At 37.6% G+C, this 22217-nt stretch overlaps 2 protein-coding genes across 2 annotated transcripts; one reads left to right on the forward strand and one right to left on the reverse strand.

Annotated features, from left to right (window-relative positions):
• Positions 1-106: 106 nt before the first annotated feature.
• LOC145772869 (aconitate hydratase, mitochondrial-like) lies at positions 107-13456 on the reverse strand. Its single transcript, XM_082584753.1, has 18 exons — positions 13247-13456; positions 8849-8976; positions 8488-8554; positions 8064-8174; positions 7476-7649; positions 7041-7251; positions 6522-6725; positions 6136-6227; positions 5856-5957; positions 5492-5589; positions 5080-5143; positions 4675-4860; positions 4192-4314; positions 3757-3912; positions 2547-2738; positions 2063-2195; positions 1281-1402; positions 107-487 (listed from the first exon to the last, which is right to left on the reverse strand). The coding sequence occupies exons 1-18, from the start codon at positions 13277-13279 to the stop codon at positions 356-358; spliced, it is 2328 nt and encodes a 775-aa protein (XP_082440879.1). The 5' UTR covers positions 13280-13456; the 3' UTR covers positions 107-355.
• A 4186-nt stretch (positions 13457-17642) lies between these two features.
• On the forward strand, positions 17643-20657 carry LOC145772125 (uncharacterized). Its single transcript, XM_082583964.1, has one exon. It carries the CDS (start codon positions 17713-17715, stop codon positions 19933-19935), a length of 2223 nt encoding a protein of 740 aa, XP_082440090.1. The 5' UTR covers positions 17643-17712; the 3' UTR covers positions 19936-20657.
• Positions 20658-22217: the final 1560 nt, after the last annotated feature.

Genomic DNA, 22217 nt, shown 5'->3' on the forward strand with positions numbered 1-22217 from the left:
ATTATACCAACTCCTATTACTATTGAGCAAAATATGACTTGGACACTTTTATAATTACCTTCTTCAGATGCAACGTCTGCAAACTGTTTTGAGGCACAACTTTCTTCCAATTAACGATGAGTCAACCTTTTATTAAATTCTGGAACGAGGTTATTGCAATCATACTTTCAATGTACAGAGTGGTATAAACTTCAGTCAACAAAATTACGATTAAGTTAAAACTTTTGAGACGTTGAACTAAAAAGATAACTCAATTTTAGTGTTCACAATAAATTATACCAAACCAAAAGACTTTACAGAAAACGCAGCATTGTAGAAAGGGTCCGACGATCACAAGACCAATTGAACGGAAAAGCTAAAAATTCTGTTTCATCATATTCAATGCACTTCCTGCTTTAAACCATCCAATCTGGGTGCTGTTGAATGTGTGGTTCAGAGGGAAGGTATCAGTGCTACCATCGGAGTGTTTCAATACGCAGGTGACCGGCTGCAAAAACAAAATAGAAAGTTAACAATCAAAATAAAGTTTATTGACAGAAAGAAGAGGTTCTAGGTTTCCAAGTGCGTCGCACAATGATATCGTTTGGTATCTAAACTCAATTGCGGTAATAATAAAATGCTTACAGATATTACTGACCCCTGAAATGTGCATTCGAACTCATTGCTACGAAACTGTAGCAATTGATAATGATTTAACAAGTCGCTTCGCCTCAAGGCAAAAGAAAGCCGGAGACACAAATAAATAAAAATTACTGAAATTCCTGCTGTTATATCGTTGAGTGAGTCGCGAGTCCAGCAAACTTTTCCAAGGGCGCCTCAAGGGAAAAACTTGAGCCACTGGGTTAGAGCATCCTTTAAAAGCTAAGCTGGTTATATCATGTGACGTCGCTGTCCCTTCCATATAACGCAGTATGACAGTTGGGACACCCCCGTCCTATGATGTTCAAGTTCTCAAGGGGTGAGTCATCTTTATGCGGTTTAAAAAACCATCATATAAGTTCCTCCGTGAAAGTGCTATGTTTTTTTATTTGGAGGCACGGCAATTGTAGATAGAGAGCAGAGAGTTCTGCCATTCTCGTGCCGCCCTTGAAACTAAAAGCAAGTCATTGAGAAATATCTACATTTCTTTTATACTGTACATACAGATGAGTCAATCTGTAGGCTACCTGATTGATATTGGGGCTTTTCAAGCAAAAGCCATGCAATATCAGGACATTTCAAACACATTTGCATCATACAAGTTATCGAAAGCAGAGAGATTTCGCAAACAGTAAACGTACTTTTCCCGGTGTCAACTGACTTAAACCGGTCAGTGATATTTTGTCGTCGGGTCGAATTTTGTCGTAATCGGCGGGATCACTGAAGGTCAATGGAAGAAGTCCTTGCTTTTTCAAATTCGTTTCTGAAAAAAAGTCACAAATAACTAGAACTATTTCCACTGGTGAATCAGAGTTTCCGCATAATTTTAAACAGTTTGAAGGAACAAATTTCTAGAGTTGTTTTTTTGTGGACCAACGAAATAATAAACAGATAAAACCAAGCAACCACACGGCATTTAACATAATACAGTATATTATTCAACTACATAATATATTAAACTGAACATAAACTATGAACGTTTTCGGCCATACACATGTTAGCCCTTTTCACGTAACGAAAAAATAACTGATTTTACATCTACATTGAAATGTCGGCTGCATAGCCGAGTGGTGAGAACACTGGAACGGCAATCGAAAGGGCGCCGGTTCGACACCACTCAAGAGCATGCGGCTGTGTCTTTGGCAGGACACTTAAAGGCATGCCTGAAGGTGGACACGAAGATTGGCTTCCTTGCCTTCCCGTCCACTTAATCTAAATCTTCAACCACCGGGTGTAAGCCTGGATACGACAAACAAAAACATTGAAATAAATAATTGATCTACACAATAAATTGAAAACGAAATGCATAAGTTGAAACGGCAAAGCAGAGGAGAAAGGCACATCACATGGCGGTTAATTCCGAGAGGCAAACACGCATCAAATGATGAATTAAGAAAAGACGTTACGTGAAACTGACTCTCACCATGGATGCGAGCGAAACTTTTGACGATGATAGCTCTTCCTCCAAGATGACGAGGCTCCAGGGCGGCATGCTCTCGACTGCTCCCTTCTCCGTAGTTGTCATCACCAACAACGACCCAGTTCACTTTGTTCGCCTGTAGCAACAACCATTTTATAATGAACACTTTTCCGAAAAGATCTAGAAATACCACTGCTTTGATAACTTTAACGAGTTGTCTAACGCTATCTGGCACGTTATTATGGGGTTGTTAATACCAGTAGGGTTGACAGGGGGTTAATTTTGGATGCGGAATCATTTTAGGGGTCCGGAATTTTTTTAGGGTGGCCAACAAACAAAGAAAGCATCGCACATTCTTTGGAGTTGGTGAGTAAAGGGCAAATAAATAGAGTAGTATAATATTTGAAAAGTCACCAAATGATACAATCCAATCTTCATAGCAAATAAACAACTGTTAGTTAAATAGGAAATTTTTGCAAAACACGACCTTGTAATGTCTGGCTACATCCGGGACAGCGCCATGGTCTCCTGTCAATCTGTTCATGATCTTATTGGCTTCGTCATTCTCGATGTTGATCGCTCCAATCAGCATGTTGTTCGAAATGTTGTCAAGATGGCCGCGGTACTTGAGCCACGGGCCAGCCATGCTGATGTGGTCGGTTGTACATTTTCCTTTTACCTGGTCATTTAACATCAAGTATAATGAATGGAGAACTGTGTTCCGAAAGCTACTGCAAACCGCTACTACAGTACGTACCACCACAGCGAACTCGTAGCATTAGGCCAAAACAGATCGTCAGTATCTACATTGTGAAGTAAACATCAAGTAAGTAAAGCGTATTCGCAAACCATACAGATTTGCTGGGTACTGTTGCTACGATATAATTTGAAGCAAGCTTTCGCAACTGGGTGCCCTTCTTAACGTCAAGTTTACACTTATGCAGGTGTCAGAAAAAGTAGGAACATGTTACGAAACTTTTCAAACAAGTTCTCTTTGTGCAACAGGATCCCACTTTATCAAAAACGTTGTTCTGTATCCCGTAACACCTTCAATATATGCGTTCCCTCAAAAGTTTTTATTTCAGCGAGAATTATGAACCTAGGGTAAATTTATCCCGGTGTAACGGTCCAGGAGTTACCATGCTACCGTAGCGTGGCAGTCTAGAATTGACGTCAGACCACAAATGACCAAAGCTGCCCGGCGCTTCCGAAAGCAATACAAAACAAAAAAATTACAACTAAGTTTAATTGAGTAGTTGTTCTCAAACTAATGCACACCTTTTCATTTAAGATTAATCAATGCTTAAAATTGTCAATGTCACTTTTTGAGCAGTAAGAATTTCAATAATTTTCATACAAAAAAATTAATTATATTTGGCAACTCTGGTCACTCCTGGACCGTTACACCGGTAAGTTAATTTCTCCGTTTATGAGAGTAAGTCAATTGGCAAGAGGCAAAAGAGGTTTGTGCGGAAGCCACTGGTATTACTTTGACAGAGAAATGTCTCGTATTTTTGTTGTTCGTTTGTTAACCTGGGGTATATCTGGTAACGTTGTTTGACGAACAAATAAGATTAGAGAAAAAAAATTATAATCACAGGTGTCATCTGTGCTTTGTTTAATCAGTTTTATTCGTTGCACCACAAAAAAGAAAAATAATTTATTAAATAAACTCTTTTTAACTCTTGAACTTTAACCTTTATCAGGACAGACATGTCCTCGAGGTCCTTTCCGCTCCATTGGTCAAACGGCTCCAACAATTGAAGACGATTTGATTTGGGGTCAACATCTACTTTGACTGATCTGCTGTCTTCTGGAGGATGTTGGTAGGTGTCCATTCCGGGATCAAATCCCTGGAACAAGAGGAGATTAGTTCCGAGACAGCAAAATCTATTATTTTTACATTCTGTAGACGTTGAATCAATGTAAAAAAGACGAATTTTGCTGTCTGGGTTGTAAGATAGCAGTAAGTTTATGCAAATTTAACATGACAACCATTATTTGGGTAAATTGCATGAACAGGCGTTAAGTAAAAACTCATCGTATACTGTTGAAATCAACTTTTAAAAAAATCGCCTAACTCCAATCTTATAGGCCTAACAATGATATTGATAAGGTTATGCTTTTCCAACCTTTGATGGCAATTCGTCGCCAGTGGGTGGCGTAAACTTAAACTTCGATCCATCAGGGGCCGTGAGATAATCTACTTCCGGATTGAAATCAAGTTGTCCAGAAAACACCATCGCAGTCACAACCTGCAAGGATACGAAATGCATTGAAATGACGTCAAGGAATGCCAAGAAAAGTTGGATAAAATAATCCTTCAGTTTTGCGACAACGATTTGCAAAATTTCGCAAGCAGATTGATAAAAATACGATCATTGAACAAGTCTCCTACACATAACTATGCAACAGACACAAATAAAACTTCAATGCATCAATATTTCTTAACGTTAAATTTCTTTACTCGTATGTAAATATTTGTGCGCAAACATTTCACATGCTTACACACAGCGACCAATGCAAATAAAAAGCGAACTTCATAAAGCCCATGGAAGTCGTGAAAGAAAATCGTGTCACTGCTATATTACAACGTCAGTCTGTCATGGTCTTACCTCGGGTGACGTCACGAAGGCGTGTGTCGCAGGGTTTGCATCATTTCGGCCGGTAAAGTTGCGGTTATATGACGTCACGATCGTGTTCTTTTCGCCCTTGGCCACGTCCTTGCGGTCCCACTGGCCGATACAGGGGCCGCACGCATTGGCCAATACGACACCTCCGACGTTACGGAACACTTCGGCCTGGGCAGAAAAAAAGAATTGATGTAAGGTCGTCAAGATGATGCAATCGTGTCGTAGCAAGATTGCGCAATTTCGGCGCAACATTTTGTTGATGTTGAACGTAGCAACATTTCACTTCCGCACGATGCTGATGCAATCTTGCAAAAATTATTTGTCCTTCAAAAAGCGGTCATCTGTCTAATAATATCATTTGGCAATAACATTCGTTAAAGTACTCACATAACCATCTCGTTCTATGGTGGCGCGTACTTGCTCTGAACCCGGGGTGATGGTGAAAGCCGACCTGAGTGCAAGATAAATGCCATTTTCAATCCAGTGATTGGTCACCATATAATTTACCATATCGAGGAAAACCCAAAGAAGCAAACTTGAACAGAGGCAAAGAAATAGTTGGTGATTTTGGTTTTCGACTTTAGTTTAATTGATAAAATGCAAGGTTAGTTAAAACTACAAACGATATTGCACACAACAAGTTTTCACCACTGCCTTCTGTTGCCTTTTCTTGAACAATAATAATAGCAGCCCAAGTTGTATAATTTTCCTCCATGATACTGCAAAACTAAAAATGAAGAGTCTGTAGTGCCTGGACATTGCCCCTCACTGTATCTTATTTTCATCTCAATTCACTTACTTTGCTTTCAAGCCTTTGTCCAGGGCTTGCTTGCAGATATTGGCCGATCTTCCCATGTCCTCGTAGCTGCTGTTGGTGCAACTTCCTATGAGGCCAACCTGAGAAAGGATGACACTAATTCAGTAAACTGCTCTTATCGACGACAAAACTTGTAATGCTCATTGCTCTCGCTGGTGAAGAACTTTTGGTAAAATTATTGTGCCAACACGACAAGACGGAATTTCTTCATATATAACTTTCAACATATTTCTCGCACAGTAACGTACTTCATTATTTATTATCAATAACATAATAGGACGCGTGCAACTTGTAGCGAGAAAAAAACCAAGCATAAAGCCATGAAGTACAATGCTAGCATACTGACTTTGACTTCTAGAGGCCACCCGTTCTTCTTAGCATTCGCCTTCATCTCGGAGCAAGGGTTGTACAGGTCAGGCGTGAACGGACCATTCAAAGCGGGTTTCAACTGCGAAAAATTGGGTTACACTCTGGAAAAAACCGCGGAATCAAAAAATATACATAAATCTAGCCAACACATTTTACATACATCATAACAGATAAATACTGCCATAAGTATGTTGCCTTTTGCAGTGCCACAGAAAAACGTCTCTATGCATTTCATTAAAAACTGAGAAGCAAATTACCTTATTCAAATCGATTTTAATCAATTCGTCATATTTGGCGTCTTTGTCTGGGATAAGGTCGCCACCCATGCTTGTGGCCGCATCGGCGATATCTGACGTAACACATAATTTAGGTTCCTATCTGTTCTTGCTTTACAAATAAGACATTTTGAAGCAAGGTTACAAACTCAAGTCAAGGTTTGCTTCACCGTGAACTGCAACTTTACTCTATAAAGGTAATAAATACTGTGGTACCAAAACGCAACTTTTCCGGTATAAGCTCTCCAAAACATTTCCGACGTATTCCGAAATTTTCCGATCATTCTATGAATGTGCAGCACATCAGAAATTTCAAACAGAGCGTAGTTACCATCGTCCATCGATGTTGAAATGACAACGAAACAAACCTCTTCTGTTGGTTGCAACCAAATAATCCTTCATTCTATTGTTGTATGGGAATACAGAAGTGGTGGCGCCTATCTCAGCACCCATGTTGCAAATAGTTCCCATGCCGGTGCAGGATATTGAATCTACACCCGGTCCATGGTACTCGACGATCGCACCAGTTCCACCCTTCACAGTCAAGATATCTGCCACTTTCAATATCACATCTGCAATAATAGGATTTTTTGTAAGAGACCCATTAGAATAATCCGAGGAATGACGTTTGTATAAGTATTTTTGAACCCTCAATGCTTTTAAATAAACTCGTGAGAAATACTGTAGAACAACTTAGACTCAATTTAACGTTTTAAAACATTTTTTTTACCGTAATTATTATTTCCCACAAACAAACAATACTATAACTGCAAGTTTTGTTTGCAATCACACAACAAAATAAAGTTGTTTTTAGATAAGTTACCACTGTAATAGATTGCTTACAATCCTTTTATGCACAATGCTTTGGAATTGAAAATTGTCACTACCTTTTGGTGAGGCCCATCCTGACAATTTTCCTGTCAGTTCAACACCAATCACTTTTGGGCACTTCAGTTCCCATGGGATGTCTGCCATGACATCCACGGCATCAGCACCTCCTACTCCAATACAAAGTCCACCTAATCCACCTCCGTTGGGGGTGTGGCTGTCAGTGCCAATCAGCAGAATTCCAGGAAAAGCATAGTTTTCCAAAATAATCTTTAAAAAGTTGTTGAAGGTTAATGAATGCTTGCTCTAGTTATGAAGAAATCCAGCTGTAGCTAATGAAGCACAGAGACAAACGAACAATAACCAACTCATACAACAATAGAGCAGAAAATGTATGCACACAAACATTGTGCATTAACTCGAAACACACACCACCACCAGAAAAGTCATATGGACAAAGTTTATTACAAGTTTATGAAAATTGTAAAACTTACTTGGTGAATAATGCCCGAGCCAGGTTTCCAAAACCCGACTCCATATTTTGCACCAGCAGTTTGAAGAAAGTTATAAACTTCTGCATTCATTTCTTTGGCACGAGCAAGATCCTTGTCGCCGCCTATCTGAGCTTGAATTAAATGATCACAATGGATTGTTGATGGCACAGCTACCTAAATATTTCATCAAGAGATAAGTATCATTAAAAGTTAACTTGTGCAAGTAACACACATAACATCTTCTTAGTTTATGATTGTTACTACATGCAAAATCACATCACATTTCAGGGAAATGATAATGTTTGATTTTTTGCCTAACTTATAATGATTATATTGTGATATATAGGTTATATAATATAATATATATATAATGACTGTTAATCATTAAAAATGATTCACAATTATGCAGTAAACACCTGTTTGTAACAGTAAATTAGTACAGGTGACTTATAAAAACAATCTATTGCGTTTATGCTGATTTACATACTTTGTAACATTTTGTTTTTTAGCATACTTTGAATAAAACATCATGACTCTGTGGCACAAAATACAATTTCAGCAGCTACACAGTTATAAATGATTTCCTACTTTAGGTAGACCACTGCTGATAAATTGTAACATAGCCATCTGCGCTGTTGCATCTTGCATTGCCACTCTGTCTGGTCGCAATCGCAGATAGGTTTCTCCACGAATGATTTCCTAAAACATATCACCTCATATTAAACACTTGATTAATTTTATCATAGTTACTTCAAGCATTGTTAATATTAAAAGTCCTGTTATACAGTTATACAGTATGAAAAAGCAAAGTAGGCTATAATGTTTTTGCTGGATATAATTCATAGCACAAAATTTCTTCAATGCTTGCATATTCAGACTTAAATGCTAGCATAAATGTTCAATAAGCTTTGCAAGCAATTTCATAATGTAAATGGTTTTTTACTGTAGCTGACAGTGACAACTGACAAGCCTTACATTGAAAAACGCGTAAATCATTGAGGCTAGGAAATACCTGGTTATGAGGATCATCTAAATGCCCATACAATATTTTTTCACTGAGTGTCAAAGGTCGTTGCAATCTGTGAGCAAGAAACATTAAAAACTGGTGTGTTTTCTAAATTAGACACAAATTTAATCAAAATATAGTAACTATGTGGTAAACAGGATATTCCAAATACAATCAGCACAAATTCATTTCAAACTGTATGAAAGTATTGAATAATACTGCTATTGACATGAAAGGCTTTGAAGGCACATGAAGCTAACCTAGGAAGGTTATTGCAGCCACTTTATCATAGCCTACTAATTTTCTGAAGCAACAACAATGGCTAAAGTAAAACGTTCTTTGTACAAAATTGATTAGAAGTTATTACCTGTTTCTTACAATTGATATGTTTTCTTTTAATCTGTCATATTTTATAGTTTGGTCAGGTTCCAGTCGACTCATAGCGACAGCTGATCTGGCCCGAATGGTTGTGTGAAAAAGACGTACACGTGACATCTGTTAGTGTACAAACAAGTTACATTAACTATTGATGATGAAAAACCAGAGATATCTAAAGCAGGGCATACAAAGGTTTGCTGCAATTGCCTTATCCTCACAGCACCTCCAGGGCGGTAGTTTGTAGAGAGTTAAACATGCAATTTTTTAAAAATTGCAGACAGTTTTGTAGTACAGCTGGTAAGTTAGCTACAGAAGACGGCTACCAAATGTTACGTAAAGTATGTGTAAAGAATACTTGTTTGGAAAGATAGTTGAAAAGTTACCAGTAAACTGCTTTTCTTAACAAAGCCTTTGCAGTAGGCTAGTATACGGGTAGTTGAATCAACAATTAACCATGAGCATACAGTGAATATCCAGGTCTGATATTAATAGTGCAATGCAGGTTATCATAACAAGATTTATCAAACTACTATATCAGTGCCAATTGTCATTTTACGATAAACAGAAGCCTTTCTATTGTCAAACGTAATAAAAGGCTTCGTATTCCCTTCTTTACATATCCCTGTGAAAAACCTATGAGAAGTGAAACACACTATAAAAATACTATTCAGTCTACTTTTTAACCACAACATCGCTTTTGCATTTTTCTCAGGTAAAAAAAGTGAATATATTTTTCAACCTACAACACAATAGGTTGATATAATGACACATAAACATACATTATTGTGTTTATTTATTTGCAATAACACGCTGTTGTGAAGGCCTACGTTTACCTGAAATTACATCAGTATGTTTAAGAAAATCAACAAAAAGGCTAATTACAGTACCGGTAGTAATTACAGAGGGACAAAAATGTACCATAACTGATCTTTTTGATTTTATGTTGTGCAATGGCAAGTATTACCTTGCACTCAACTAGCATTAGTCACAACTGTATTATGAAAGGGGAAAAGCATGCATGTTTGCTCTTTGCACTAGTCTAACGTTGTCTCAAATAGGCCAGTTGGTTAAAGCCATAGGCGCCGACTTCAGGGGGGGCGGAGGGGCGGCGCCCCCCAGTGAATTTAGCACGGGGGGGGGGCGCCCCCCGCAAATTATTTAAAAAAAATCCTTAATTAAATGTTTGTAAGTTTAGATTTGCGTTAGTTTGACCTTCATTGCGGATCGATCTCAATTAAAAGATCTACTTGTTGCAACAAGAGCGCTGCTCCTAAGATAACCAAAGAAACATAAGTACGGTAGCTGATAAACGCCAGCATGGTACCGTTGAAGCATAGTAACAATGATTGAAAAACGTTTTTCTTGATTTCTTCTGCTTTGTTTTTTCTTGGAAGTGTCAATAACGAGGTGTAGTTTGCTGTTTGCTCGGTTTAGTATCTACGCGTATTAAGAGCTAAAGTTCAAAGTGACCAGCATATAATTCGAAGTAGCTTACAGGCCTCGAAATTCGTTTTTGTTGACAGCGGACAAACGTGTCCGGTCTGAGCAGCTATCTCGGCGGACAAATTAAGTCTCACGGCGGACACACCAGTTTTAGCCGTCGATCGTCATGCTTAATTACTTTATCTTGATAATAATTCTTTGCCATTTCAAAACTCTAACTACGGTTTTAGAAGGCTTTTTAAAAAATCAGTAAAGTCACTCTGAAAGGCTTTCATCAGACCAACGACTCGTGCTTGAAGAGTCAAAGCGCCGTGTAGCTGATCAATACGTCACATAACTGATTAACTCCCACCGAACGAGGTCGTGTGGCTTGTTGCGTCACAATGCTCTGGGAAGGAGTCGAAAAATTTCTACACCAACGCTACTATTTTCTGCTGTGCAAAGTTTCACAGGCTTTTTTCTTTACGTGTATTTTTGCGTGTCATGTGAGCGAGAGTGAATTTTCCTTGGGTCTTTTCTTTCTTACTGTAATACCAAAACTTAACAAATTTTGTTGCATCTTGCTGTAATAGCCTACTCGTATAATCTAATTTAGTAACCAACCTTGCCGTATCATTATTACTCGGAGATCAAAGCCAGACATTGTGACGTAAAACTTGAACTAAATTGCGCGTGATTAGTGTAGAAGTACCTGTACTCCTATCGATTCTTAGCGAAGAATTCACCATTGTTACACTGATGCAATGTCATCAATCGTTGAAGCAACGTAAAAATCGAAAGTTTTCCTCCTTAAATGGAAGCTAAGAGATACAGTATTCACATTTTCTAGATGCGGGCTAGAATGCGCTGGAAAATATATTATCGCAACAATTGTTCGTGCTATGCAATGACGATTTGTATCGCTAGTTCCTGTGTTATTTCTCGGCGGACAAATATGACCGACCTAGATGGTACTTCCCGCGGACATCACATGTTGTGACGGCGGACATGTCCGCCGTGAATTTCGAGGCCTGAGCCTACATTATAAAGCTTGGCAATATACAATGGCAGATAGACGCAAACAAACATCAATGCTGACAAACAAACATCAGCATTTTGAATGTAAGCAATCAGTTGGCTAGAAAGTTTGCCCCCCCGGCAATTTTCAAAACCCGGCGCCTATGGTTAAAGCACACAGCTTTGTCGATAAAGAAACTGCAAGATCAAGCAACACTGGCTGCTTTCAGCGTGTGCACTTGGGTAATGCATTAATTGCATTATAAGGTTTACTCTCCATTCAGTGGCACTTAGTGGATGGAAGAGCTCATTAGCCGAGTAGTTTCACTTTTCGATATGGTGCTGGTAGACAGGGAATGGGATGGAATGGAAGACAGATTTCGGGATGGAAGATGGAAAATGTCAAGGATGGAAAGGAATGGAAGATCTTGATGATGGAATGGAAGACAATCTTCCATCATTCCATCCAAATGCTTTATCAAGACATGCAAAATATTACGTTGCTTACTGAAATAATTCGATTTTTGGTTTGTATTAAACCAACGGGACTGTTGCCTAACACGTATTTGTCAAACCTACTGTCGTTAGGCAGAATTGACCAATTAGAAAGCAATAAACGATTCACACTTCTCCCAAGAGGAGGAAACGTCTTAACATTTGACAGCATTCAATCATACAACACTTGTGTTCTATGTTTGGAGATTCTCGTGGGTTTTGTTTCGAGAAGGCAGTTAAACGAAATAGATTTTTGAACATTTTGAAACCAAAAACTATAATGGCAAAGTTGATAGAAAACAGAAGAAAACAAAATGATACGTAATTCTTAGGAAAATACTGCTGTTAAATTTTTAGCTTAAATTTAACCTATGGTTTTTAGGTTTATTTGTGGCATATTCAACGCAGAGATCATAAAATGTGAAGATAGAAGAGATTTCTGAGATGGAATGGAAGATTTCTAAGATGCAATAGAAGAAAATCTTGGGATAGAAGATGGAAAAAATGTCTTCCATTCCATTCCATCCCACACCCTGCTGGTAGATCTGAGATCGATTCCAAGTTGGGTTAAACTGAAGAATTTAAAAACGGTACATACATGTTGTGTTCTTTCTTGCATAACACAATGAAAATAGACAGACAATCGATAACAACTTAATAACATTGAATTGCATAATTCAAAATTAATACAGAAATGAAATAGATACATAATTCCGAACGTTTTCGGCAAAACTTACTGCCCTCTTCAGGAAAATATCTTAATTCATCTAAACAAAACAGTTATTCGTGAAATGTTAATAATAAATGACTGAAATTCAATAAAACTGCACTGACCTGCGTACAAGCAACAACTGACGAACAAACACAAAAGGTGGTAGCAATCTGTCATAATTATGCGGGAGTGTGGTCATGAGACGAGATAGTGAGCGGACAACATAACATAAACCGTGTTTGCCGAACGACGCAAAAATGTAATATGTCGTTCGGCAAACACGGCAAAAATGTAATTACCCAGAGAAATTCTCAAATTCCAGAAAATTAAAAACTCTAACTTTATTAGTCATAGTTGAAAAGACAAAAAATTGGGCTGTAAGCTACTGTAGCCTACTCAAATTAAAAATTAACCACAAAAATGCAGCAGCCTAACGATTGAGTCAATTCGGGTCAAAATTTAGTTAAAAATTAAAAATAAAAGAACGCTTCCGCGTGGTATTGAACTCATTCCCTCTGGAGCACCAGCCGGAGACTTATCCTACGCGCCACCGAATCAGTTGAACATAACGGTCGAATTTAGAACTTATATAGGCACTCTTCTTGTCTTTTGCATTGAAAGAGAAAAAGAAAAAAATGCCTATATAGTGACGTCATGACAGGTCAAATAGTGTTTCAGATTCAAAGACCCGGCGCCGGTCAAATAGCCACTGCCAAAATATAACTTAAAAGCTTAACTTACCTTTGGTTGTAAAACTCTAGTTATTGTTGCCATTTTGTACACTGACAAAGATGTGCAAAAACAATCAACAACGTAGTAAAATTTTTTCAGAGTATTCCAAATTACTTCCTTGCTGCAATCTACTGAATAAGCAAATAGCAAAGCAAAATTGCTACAACATAAAGGTCATCAACCGTTGTTGTGCAACCAAACCTCAAGGGCAAATTCTCCTGGCTGGAGCTTCACTTTGTAATGTTGCCAAGTTTTAAGCTGTTTTAAGCACCAATTTTTAAGCTGTTTCCAAAAAATTAATTTTCTGACAAGTATTTGCAATTTCAGGACTATTTTCAAAAGGGTGCATTTAAAATCAAGATTAACAAAATAATAAATGAGATGCTAAAAAAACCTTAAAAAGAGTTTAAAAAACTAAATCATACCACAATGGACAAAGATCACTGTGACAATTTTACAATTCGGCTGCATAGCCTCATGATGAAAGTCCTGATAAAAACCTAGTTGACTCTAGGCTACTGTATGGCACCGAAAAAAGTTTCCAATCCCGTGGTTATAGATATCCCTGGTCTACAGTACGCTACTTGAATTTTGTAGACGTAGCACAGAAAATTTTTCTTGAAAAACAATGTGTGCGTCACTGAGGCGTTTTTCACCGATGGCGATATTTTATCGGTGGTCTTTCATCAATAGAGACTAGGCTATTTATCGTTCCCCTTGTCTGCTAACCGCTGAATAAGTTTCTTAATTAATCAGTTTCTAAATTCTATTTAATTTATTCAATTCAACTTATTTTTTCTCTTTGTCGGAAAACAACAGCAATAATGAAGTTACAAATAGTGAACAAGAACAAAACCAACAAAAGGAAAATATCGACGTAGCACAGAATACAAAAACTATTATTTGTAAAGTTATCGTCTATGGCCTTTTATCTTGGTGAATTTTTGTTCAGTTTTTGAACTAGGCTATGTGCCGCCGCACCGCCCAGCGGTAGTTTTATCACAGATTACTTATGAAGAATAGCTCCGGTTTTATCAGAAATTGGTTTAAAAAATTAAAAAACATGTGGAAACACTTGTCATCTGCTAGAGTTAGACTGAAAATCCAAAGATGTTGAACTGTTGCTGGGCTGTAGCAGAGAGTAGTATACCGTATGTAACCACCGTTCCGAGAGTAGTGCTGTATAATTGTAAACAATGCGAATAAAATAGCACCATAATAAACTAGATTCCACAACACACTGGAAGCATCAAAAGACTTATCAGTCATCGAGTCAGCTGCTTCCAATGTCCTGAATGGCTATGGTCCTCGCAGTTAGATTTGTTAGGCTGTTCAGTTTGTGTTTATTTCTGACCATCACAACGAACCACAATACCGTACATTGAAAACATAGCAAAGGTCTAGAAAACGGTAGAAGTATTAAAACGCAGATGTTACCGTACCGTATAACCTGCATTATACCAAATCAGGACAATCAGTTTAAAATATGGCATGGTTGCAACATCTTTAATAAAGTTCTTTGAATTTGAAACGTAGCCTATGTGTGTTATTTTGAGAAAATGGTGCATTGACTGAAAATAGGTTTCAGATACTGTATCAAAGCTGTAGCCTATTGTTTGTAAAACAGGTATGGTAGTTTGTAGGAAGTGGCTGCGTTTACGGCGCCGTAAATACAGTCGTTCCATGCCTTTTTTTTAATCTTTACGTCGCTTTTACTGCGCATGTGCGCTGTTGCTGGAAAAAAAGTGCGTATATAACTTCTAAATTCAACTGTTTTGCCAAGTGAATCAGTGGCGCGTGCGATCTTTGTCTAGCTCACACTCGCAAGGATATGAGTTCGATTCCACTGAAAGGTAATTTTTTTTTTAACTCAATTCTAACCCGAAGTGACTCAATCGTTAGGCTACGTATTTTTGTGGCCGTTCAGTTTAGTTTGTTTTTAGTTCTGACCATTAACGAAAAAACAGTATATGACAAACATAACAGAGGTATAGAAAAAGGTAGAAGCAACAAAAAGCGGACGTTACAGCATGTATGATAGCAAAGCAGTACGCTTTTACTGCGCGCATGCGCAGTAAAAGCGACGTAAAGATTAAAAAAAAGGCATGGAACGGCTGTATTTACGGCGCCGTAAATGCAGCCACTTCCTAGTTTGTATGCTTAGCAGTCTACTGTATCTTGCAAGCATGTGCCTTGTGCTCCGCAATGATGTACCGCAGGGGCTAACTGTAATCTGAACACAGTTTTTTGTAGTAAAAAATACTTAGGCTACATTTGAAAGCAAAATATTTATCAAAAATGACAATAAGTTCAGTTTGTTTTTTATTTCTGACTACCACAATAAAAAACAATAGACTTATATCAGGGGTGTCCAAGTCCACCCCACAGACCAAATTTGGGCTGCGATACGTTTTTTTATGGCCCACAGACACACAAAAATCATACAAATTTACCTTCCATTTTCATTAAAAAATTAATGAAGACAGTAATTTTTCACAGACACATTCAGGCGAGAAAAGTTAGAAGCATTATTATTCAAATCAACTATTAAATGAAATCAACTATATTTGCCAGAGGTGGGTGGTACAGACAGTAGAGCATGTTCATTCATTTTCTTGCTAGCAAATTCAACGACCTGAACTAATTAAGTTTCTTTGCTAATCCCAGCAACATCTTTTGCGAAGACAGCAACATCTTTTTATCAGCAGCTGGATAAATACAAATTTACAGAAATGCGAAAGTTTGCAAAAGAAAAGTTGAGCTTTGGTTCAACATATATTGTGTGAGCAGACGTTTTCGGTTATAAACTTGAACAAGAACTGATTGAGATCAAGGCTGAGCAACTCCCACATACGTGATATTTTACACTTGTCTACTATTAACCTTGAATCAGACCTGACCTGGGTATAAAAACCAAGATGTCTGTTTCATCCTTGACACTAACACAGTTGTGTGTTACAAAGTATTTAGATGTGTTAATTTCTGATGGAAAAACAGATAATTTATACAGCCCTAGTTTATCATAAAAAAGTTTGGACACCCATGGCTTACGTGCTAAAAACATAGTCTACAAAAAGATAAAAACAAAAAAATGCAAGTGTTGTAACTTATAAGTTATAACATGCTTGATACTGCAACAGGAAATCAGTATAAATCTGGCACATTTGCAACACCTTAGAAGAATTTTGAAAAACAAAGACAAAAAAAAGTTCTGTTAAGTGAAATCTTCAAAGTTTTTGTGAGTAAAAAAGTAGACAATTGCTTTGTTGATCAGCCTCGGTGCATTATCAAAAGTGCTGATGGTCGTGCAAAATCAAGGTAGGCAAAGAAAAACCCAGCAAGAAATCCTACCATGTAATGTCATTTCAAAAGCAACACGCCACGTTTTGCAAGATTAAGAAAAATGGTAGCCTATAGTGGACAAAAGTGCTGATGGTCGTGCAAAATCAAGGTAGGCAAAGAAAAACCCAGCAAGAAATCCTACCATGTAATGTCATTTCAAAAGCAACACGCCACGTTTTGCAAGACTAAGAAAAATGGTAGCCTATAGTGGACAGTAGCCAATTGGTCAACGTGGAAATATGAACAGATCGTTGTAGGCCTGTATCTTGTTTTTGTTTCGCCCACTTGATCTTAACCCTGGTGAGCTGGCATGCACTTATATGTGCAGTTGTGTTTTCAAACTCAATCCGTGAAAATGTGCCAGTCAATAAATTTGAAAGTTTTGGAAGAGCATAAGCTGAACGTGAACCATCATCGTTGCTTGAACTTACCAATTTTTCAGTTGCAAAATTGAGTGTTTATCAATGTCAATAAGCTATTGGGACAAACCTTATCATTATTAACACAGAATAACATGATTAAGCTCTAAATCAACTTTCAGTTAAGGCAAGAAGCGGTTTGCCTGTGAAGCAAAACTCTCTTGCATTACTGGATGGCAAAACTCTAAAATGAAGATTTAACAATGTTCTTAGCTTAGAGGCCTGCTATATATTGTCTCCAAACTTGAACAAGGTATAAGCCAGGATACTATGTTAGCAATGTTTGTGTTAATCACTCGGCTACGGTGGCCGCAGGGAGCTTAGAGGCCTGCTATATTGTCTCAAACCTTGAACAAGGTATAAGCCATGATAATGTCTTTGATGAATTCTGACTGTTTTTACAGATCATACTACTTCAAACATTATCAGGACTCAGGAGGCTCTTTATCTTCATCATTGACTGATCATACTGTCTGGTTTGCTTGTTTTGCCGTTTTGTGTAACAACTATGGACAAAGTTTTGTCTGCAATAAAGTTGTAAAAATAATAGCATATTTCAACTAATATTAGTACACAATCTTCAAAAGGTACTTTTTGAATTATATACCATTATACCTAACATTTTTTCATATTGTTTTAGCAACTTTAGATGGTTTTGGATTGAGAAACCTTTTGTTATATATGTTGTTCTGTAGATAAGTATGTTAAATAAGAATGGCCTCACTTGATAAAAAAGAAAAAGATGAAGAGGATTCAGAGGAAGACATCTCATCGGAGGAAGATGACTTTGAAACGAAGACTATTAAAAGTGAAGTACTAGCTAAATTAATCTTAGAAGAAATGAAAGCCTTCCGGTTCGATATAAAATCAGAAATTCGAACCGTATGTAACCACTTTATTAAGCTTTTCAACCAAGCTGCTCAATCAACTAAATTAGTCTCATCTGAAAATGGAAAAGTAAACATTCCTTCTAAAGATATCCCCGCTTCATCTGCACAGTTTAAATGCAATACCTTTGAATCAACAGAAAATAGTGCAGACGGTCATCTTGTGTTTAGTCCATGTCATTCTAATCTTCTTCCAGGTTTAAGGGCTTATGTTGGCTTGAAGTATGAGCTTTTACCACCATTACCAGACCGGCATATGGATGCAAACGAATTTAGTCCAGATTTAGACACTCCTATGACAACTGATTCAGCTAGTACTTGCTCTAACCCAGATAAACCCGATCTACCAACATCAGATAAAGAGTCTATGGGAGAAAAAGAAAAATCAATCAATTGTAAAGAGGTTCAACAAGATAAAGCTTCGGATTCTAAGGCAACTTCTAACTTTACTCAAAATGCTGTCAGCACTGGTATTATTTGTAAAAAGTTGGAAAAAAGACCTAGCAGCTTTACAAACTGTGGAAAATTAAACAAAAAATTGAAAAAGGTAAACTTTATGAAGGAAAAGCGTAAAATGAACTCATTAAAATCTTTGTCTTTACAAAATTTAAACATCATTTCTGAAAACAACTACAAAAACCACCTGTTTTTTGTTCAAAGCACAAAATATTTTCGCAAACTCATGAATAATGATCAATCGATGGAAGACCCAGTTGACATCAAATCGAACCTCCTTAAAAATAACCCAGTCCCTTCAAAATCCCGAAACTGTGATGACACAACCAACATGGATTCAAATGGACTTGAAACTAATCTGCTATGGAACAAAAAAATAGTTTTGAAATCTGTAGTATCCCCATTAGGTGTGTCGGAAATTGAAAGCACGACTCATCAACTGATTTCAAAACTGAAAACGAAGGATTTGAAGTATCGATTAGCAGATAAATCTATATCTGATCAGTCTACTGTATGCTTATCTAAATGTAGTTCAACAACTTCATTCTGTCATGATTCAGGTTCTGTATCTGATATAGCCTGTCGCTTGAATGGGTTTGAAATCAATAGTAAAACAAACTTGAAGCTTGTGTCAAGTGAAGAAGGTATGCATTTACTCACGGGTAAGGGCGCTCCAAGAAAATCGAGTCAAAGTAACGTGAAAGCATGCAAGCTGACATTGGTAAAACAATCTCCACCTGCGCTAAAAAAAGGCAAACCAAAACAACATAAAACCACAAACTTGTCCACTGATGACACAAAATTATCAAAGAAAAACTGCAAAACCTATCGATGTGATATTTGCCAACAAATATTTTCTCATTCCTGGTTGCTCAAAAATCATATGCGGGAACACTCTAGCAAGCGAATGTTCACATGTCAAGTTTGCGCCAAGTCTTTTAGTGATGAAAAATGTCGCAATCACCATCTGCTTACTGCACATTTTGGGGTTAAATGTTACGAATGCGATGAGTGCAGAAGATATTTTTCAACTAAAGAAAGTTTACAGCTTCACAAGAAGACCCACGATGGATTGAAGCCCTTCGTTTGCAAAATTTGCGACAAGTCGTTTTCTCTGAACTCTGCTCTTGAGCGTCACGTGCATGAGGCGCATGGGAATGCTAATCTCAAACCACATCAATGTGACATTTGCGAAAAAACGTTTGCCAGTGACGAAGAACTTGCACGTCACGGTAGAATTCACACCGGAGAGAAATCTGATCCTTGTAAAAAATGTGGAAAACTCTTCAGGAGTGCAAAGAATCTTCAGCGCCACTTGAAATCAACCCATTTTCAAGCGCTGAATCACAAGTGCACGCCTTGTGAGATGACGTTTGGAAATGCAGCTGGTCTCAAGCGACACATTGCAAACTACCATCTTGAAGAGAAATATCAATGTATGGAATGCGAAAAGGCTTTTTCTCACTACCAGGACTTAAAATTTCACATGAAGAATCACTCGGAACAGCAAGAATGGAAATGTCCTTTTTGTGATAGAGCATTCAAAGACAAAAGAGCAATGAAAAAACACAGGAAAGGACATTACACAGCATAAGTAACTTCCTGTTTTAATGTTTTCTTCATTGAAGTTATTTTATGGACTTTATTTTACCTAGCCTAGACGTTTATGCGGCAGTATAGCCATGCCCAGGCAGCAAGTCAGTAGTTTCTTATACATTGATTCAACGTTTAAAGGCAATGTAAAAAAACTGATTTTCTGACTGGGTAACTTAAATAGTTTACAAACTTGTAACATTAAGAGTTAATCGTATGTTACTTGTCAAGTACTGAATTTTCAGCAACAAAAATTTTGATCTTTATTGCGACCATTCTTTTAAAAATCTGTCACCTGTGTTTCCAACAAGATTATTTATTCTTCTGGCAGGCTTTGCTAATGTTGCTGAAAGTAGCCCATGTTATATCTTCAAATGGTTTTCAGAATGGTGTTTTTATCTTTATGTATCTAAACGTAGTATCGCATATGTCTGATTTTTTTGTTAAGTTTACAACTTCACATGCATTTTGCAGCTATTTATATACCGGTAGGCCTACTGGTAATAATAATAACTATAAATCGTTTTATTTCAGACCATGCAATCCATATGATAGAAATTAAACGTACCGTACCAAACGAAAAGCGATTTTATGTTCATTGTGTTCAAATAACCTGCAAGTAAAGTTTAACGTTATCAAATGATAAGTGTTGATATCTTTGTGGCAACCTAATTTAGCCTATGTATTGCACGCATTTGTCAAAATACAACTTTTCAAAACTAAGCTTGATTGAATCAGTGTGAGAAATGCATAGGCTATTAGGCTAAGTTGATGTGGTTGCATTATTCGATGTTATATGGCTAAAAACACGTAATGTTTGGTCAAGGGTCAAATTGTTTCGGTTGCCAGATGTTAAAACGAAATCAATCAGCTTCTTCTCTTGCATGAGGTAGACTTTAATCAAGTTACATGACAAGGGGGATAAGCCATGCCAAAATAGCCTAGTTTCGCTTGTCACGCTACATCAATAAACCTCCTGCTGTAACATGCATCTTGTAATTGCCAGGAGGACCATCAAAAGAAGCCACCAATGACAACTTTTTGAAAACAACTTTTGTGATTTTGGAGGAAAGTAATAAAGTTTCAACTTAAAAGTGTGTTCCGTCAACTTAATAATTAATCGCCGGACTCAAATCAAGATGCGTTGATTCGGGGCGTGCGCTTGAGCAACGTATTTCAAGACTGCTCTCCATCGGCGGCTCCTAGTGGATGAAATAATTCCCCGGAAACAACTATCGGAAGCTTCGCTGTCATTCTCTATAAACAGTCCTGCGTTAGCAGTAGTTTAAAGCCTCTACTCTACATGCAAAAACTGTACCGTATACAAAACTGGCAAGAATAATTAATCAATCAAAGAGTCTGTCAATCCGAGGATAAAGATTCTAAACCAACCAGCTTGTCAGGAAAGGTAGGCCACGTTTTGTCTCAATGTAATGATACTGTGTAATAAATAATCATCAGTGCCGGATTAACCATTAGGCAAAGTAGGCACGTGCCTACAAGGCCAGTCAAAAATCCAGGCCACTTTAAAATCAGTAAAAATTTAGTCATGTTAAAATTTAAAATCAACACGTTTTATGTGATCATCGACCAACTGAATGCACTACAGAAACGTATTGATGCATATTGCATAGGCTATTCCATGGTGCTGCAGAGGTTTGGAGTTTTGACTGAGTACGACCAGTGGCGTAGCTAGGGAATGTGTCGCCCGGGGCGGATTCAGATTTTGCCGCCCCTTCAAGAAAAAGCATGTGAAAATGAAATTTGTTTAATTGACTTAAAGTGGAATTATTGTATGTTTTGAACCAGTAGCGTAGCCAGTAATTTTGAAAGGGGGGTTTTTAAGGGCCGAAGCCCGACGGCGTCCTCGCCATAAACGACACCCAGCGGCTGGGGGGCCTCCCCCAGAAAATTTTGAAAAATTACTTTGGATTTGGTGCATTCTGAGAGCATTTTCAACAAAAATGTGGGTATAAATCCCCTGGTATAAATATTCCTGTAAAATGGTGCTGTCCGGTGGCATAGCAAAAGGATAAGATCATGTTTTCTTGGGAAATTTTCGGTAACTTAATAAAGCTAAGTCTCTATGTTTTCTTGTTGCTAATTCCTGGCTGAGATATTTGAATGTTTGGTATTGGCAAAACTCGCTCTTTTAATGGAGTTTCGTTTAAAATTAGGCAAACTTTGTTTTAGAGACATAGAGACTGAAAGCATCATTCTCAATATCGTGACGTCACATGCGTGCCAAAGGGGTGTTGTAACCCCCAAACCCCTCCTCCGCCT

This window comes from Aplidium turbinatum, chromosome 6 (genome assembly GCF_918807975.1).
Source record: "Aplidium turbinatum chromosome 6, kaAplTurb1.1, whole genome shotgun sequence".
NCBI classification, from domain to species: Eukaryota; Metazoa; Chordata; class Ascidiacea; order Aplousobranchia; family Polyclinidae; genus Aplidium; species Aplidium turbinatum.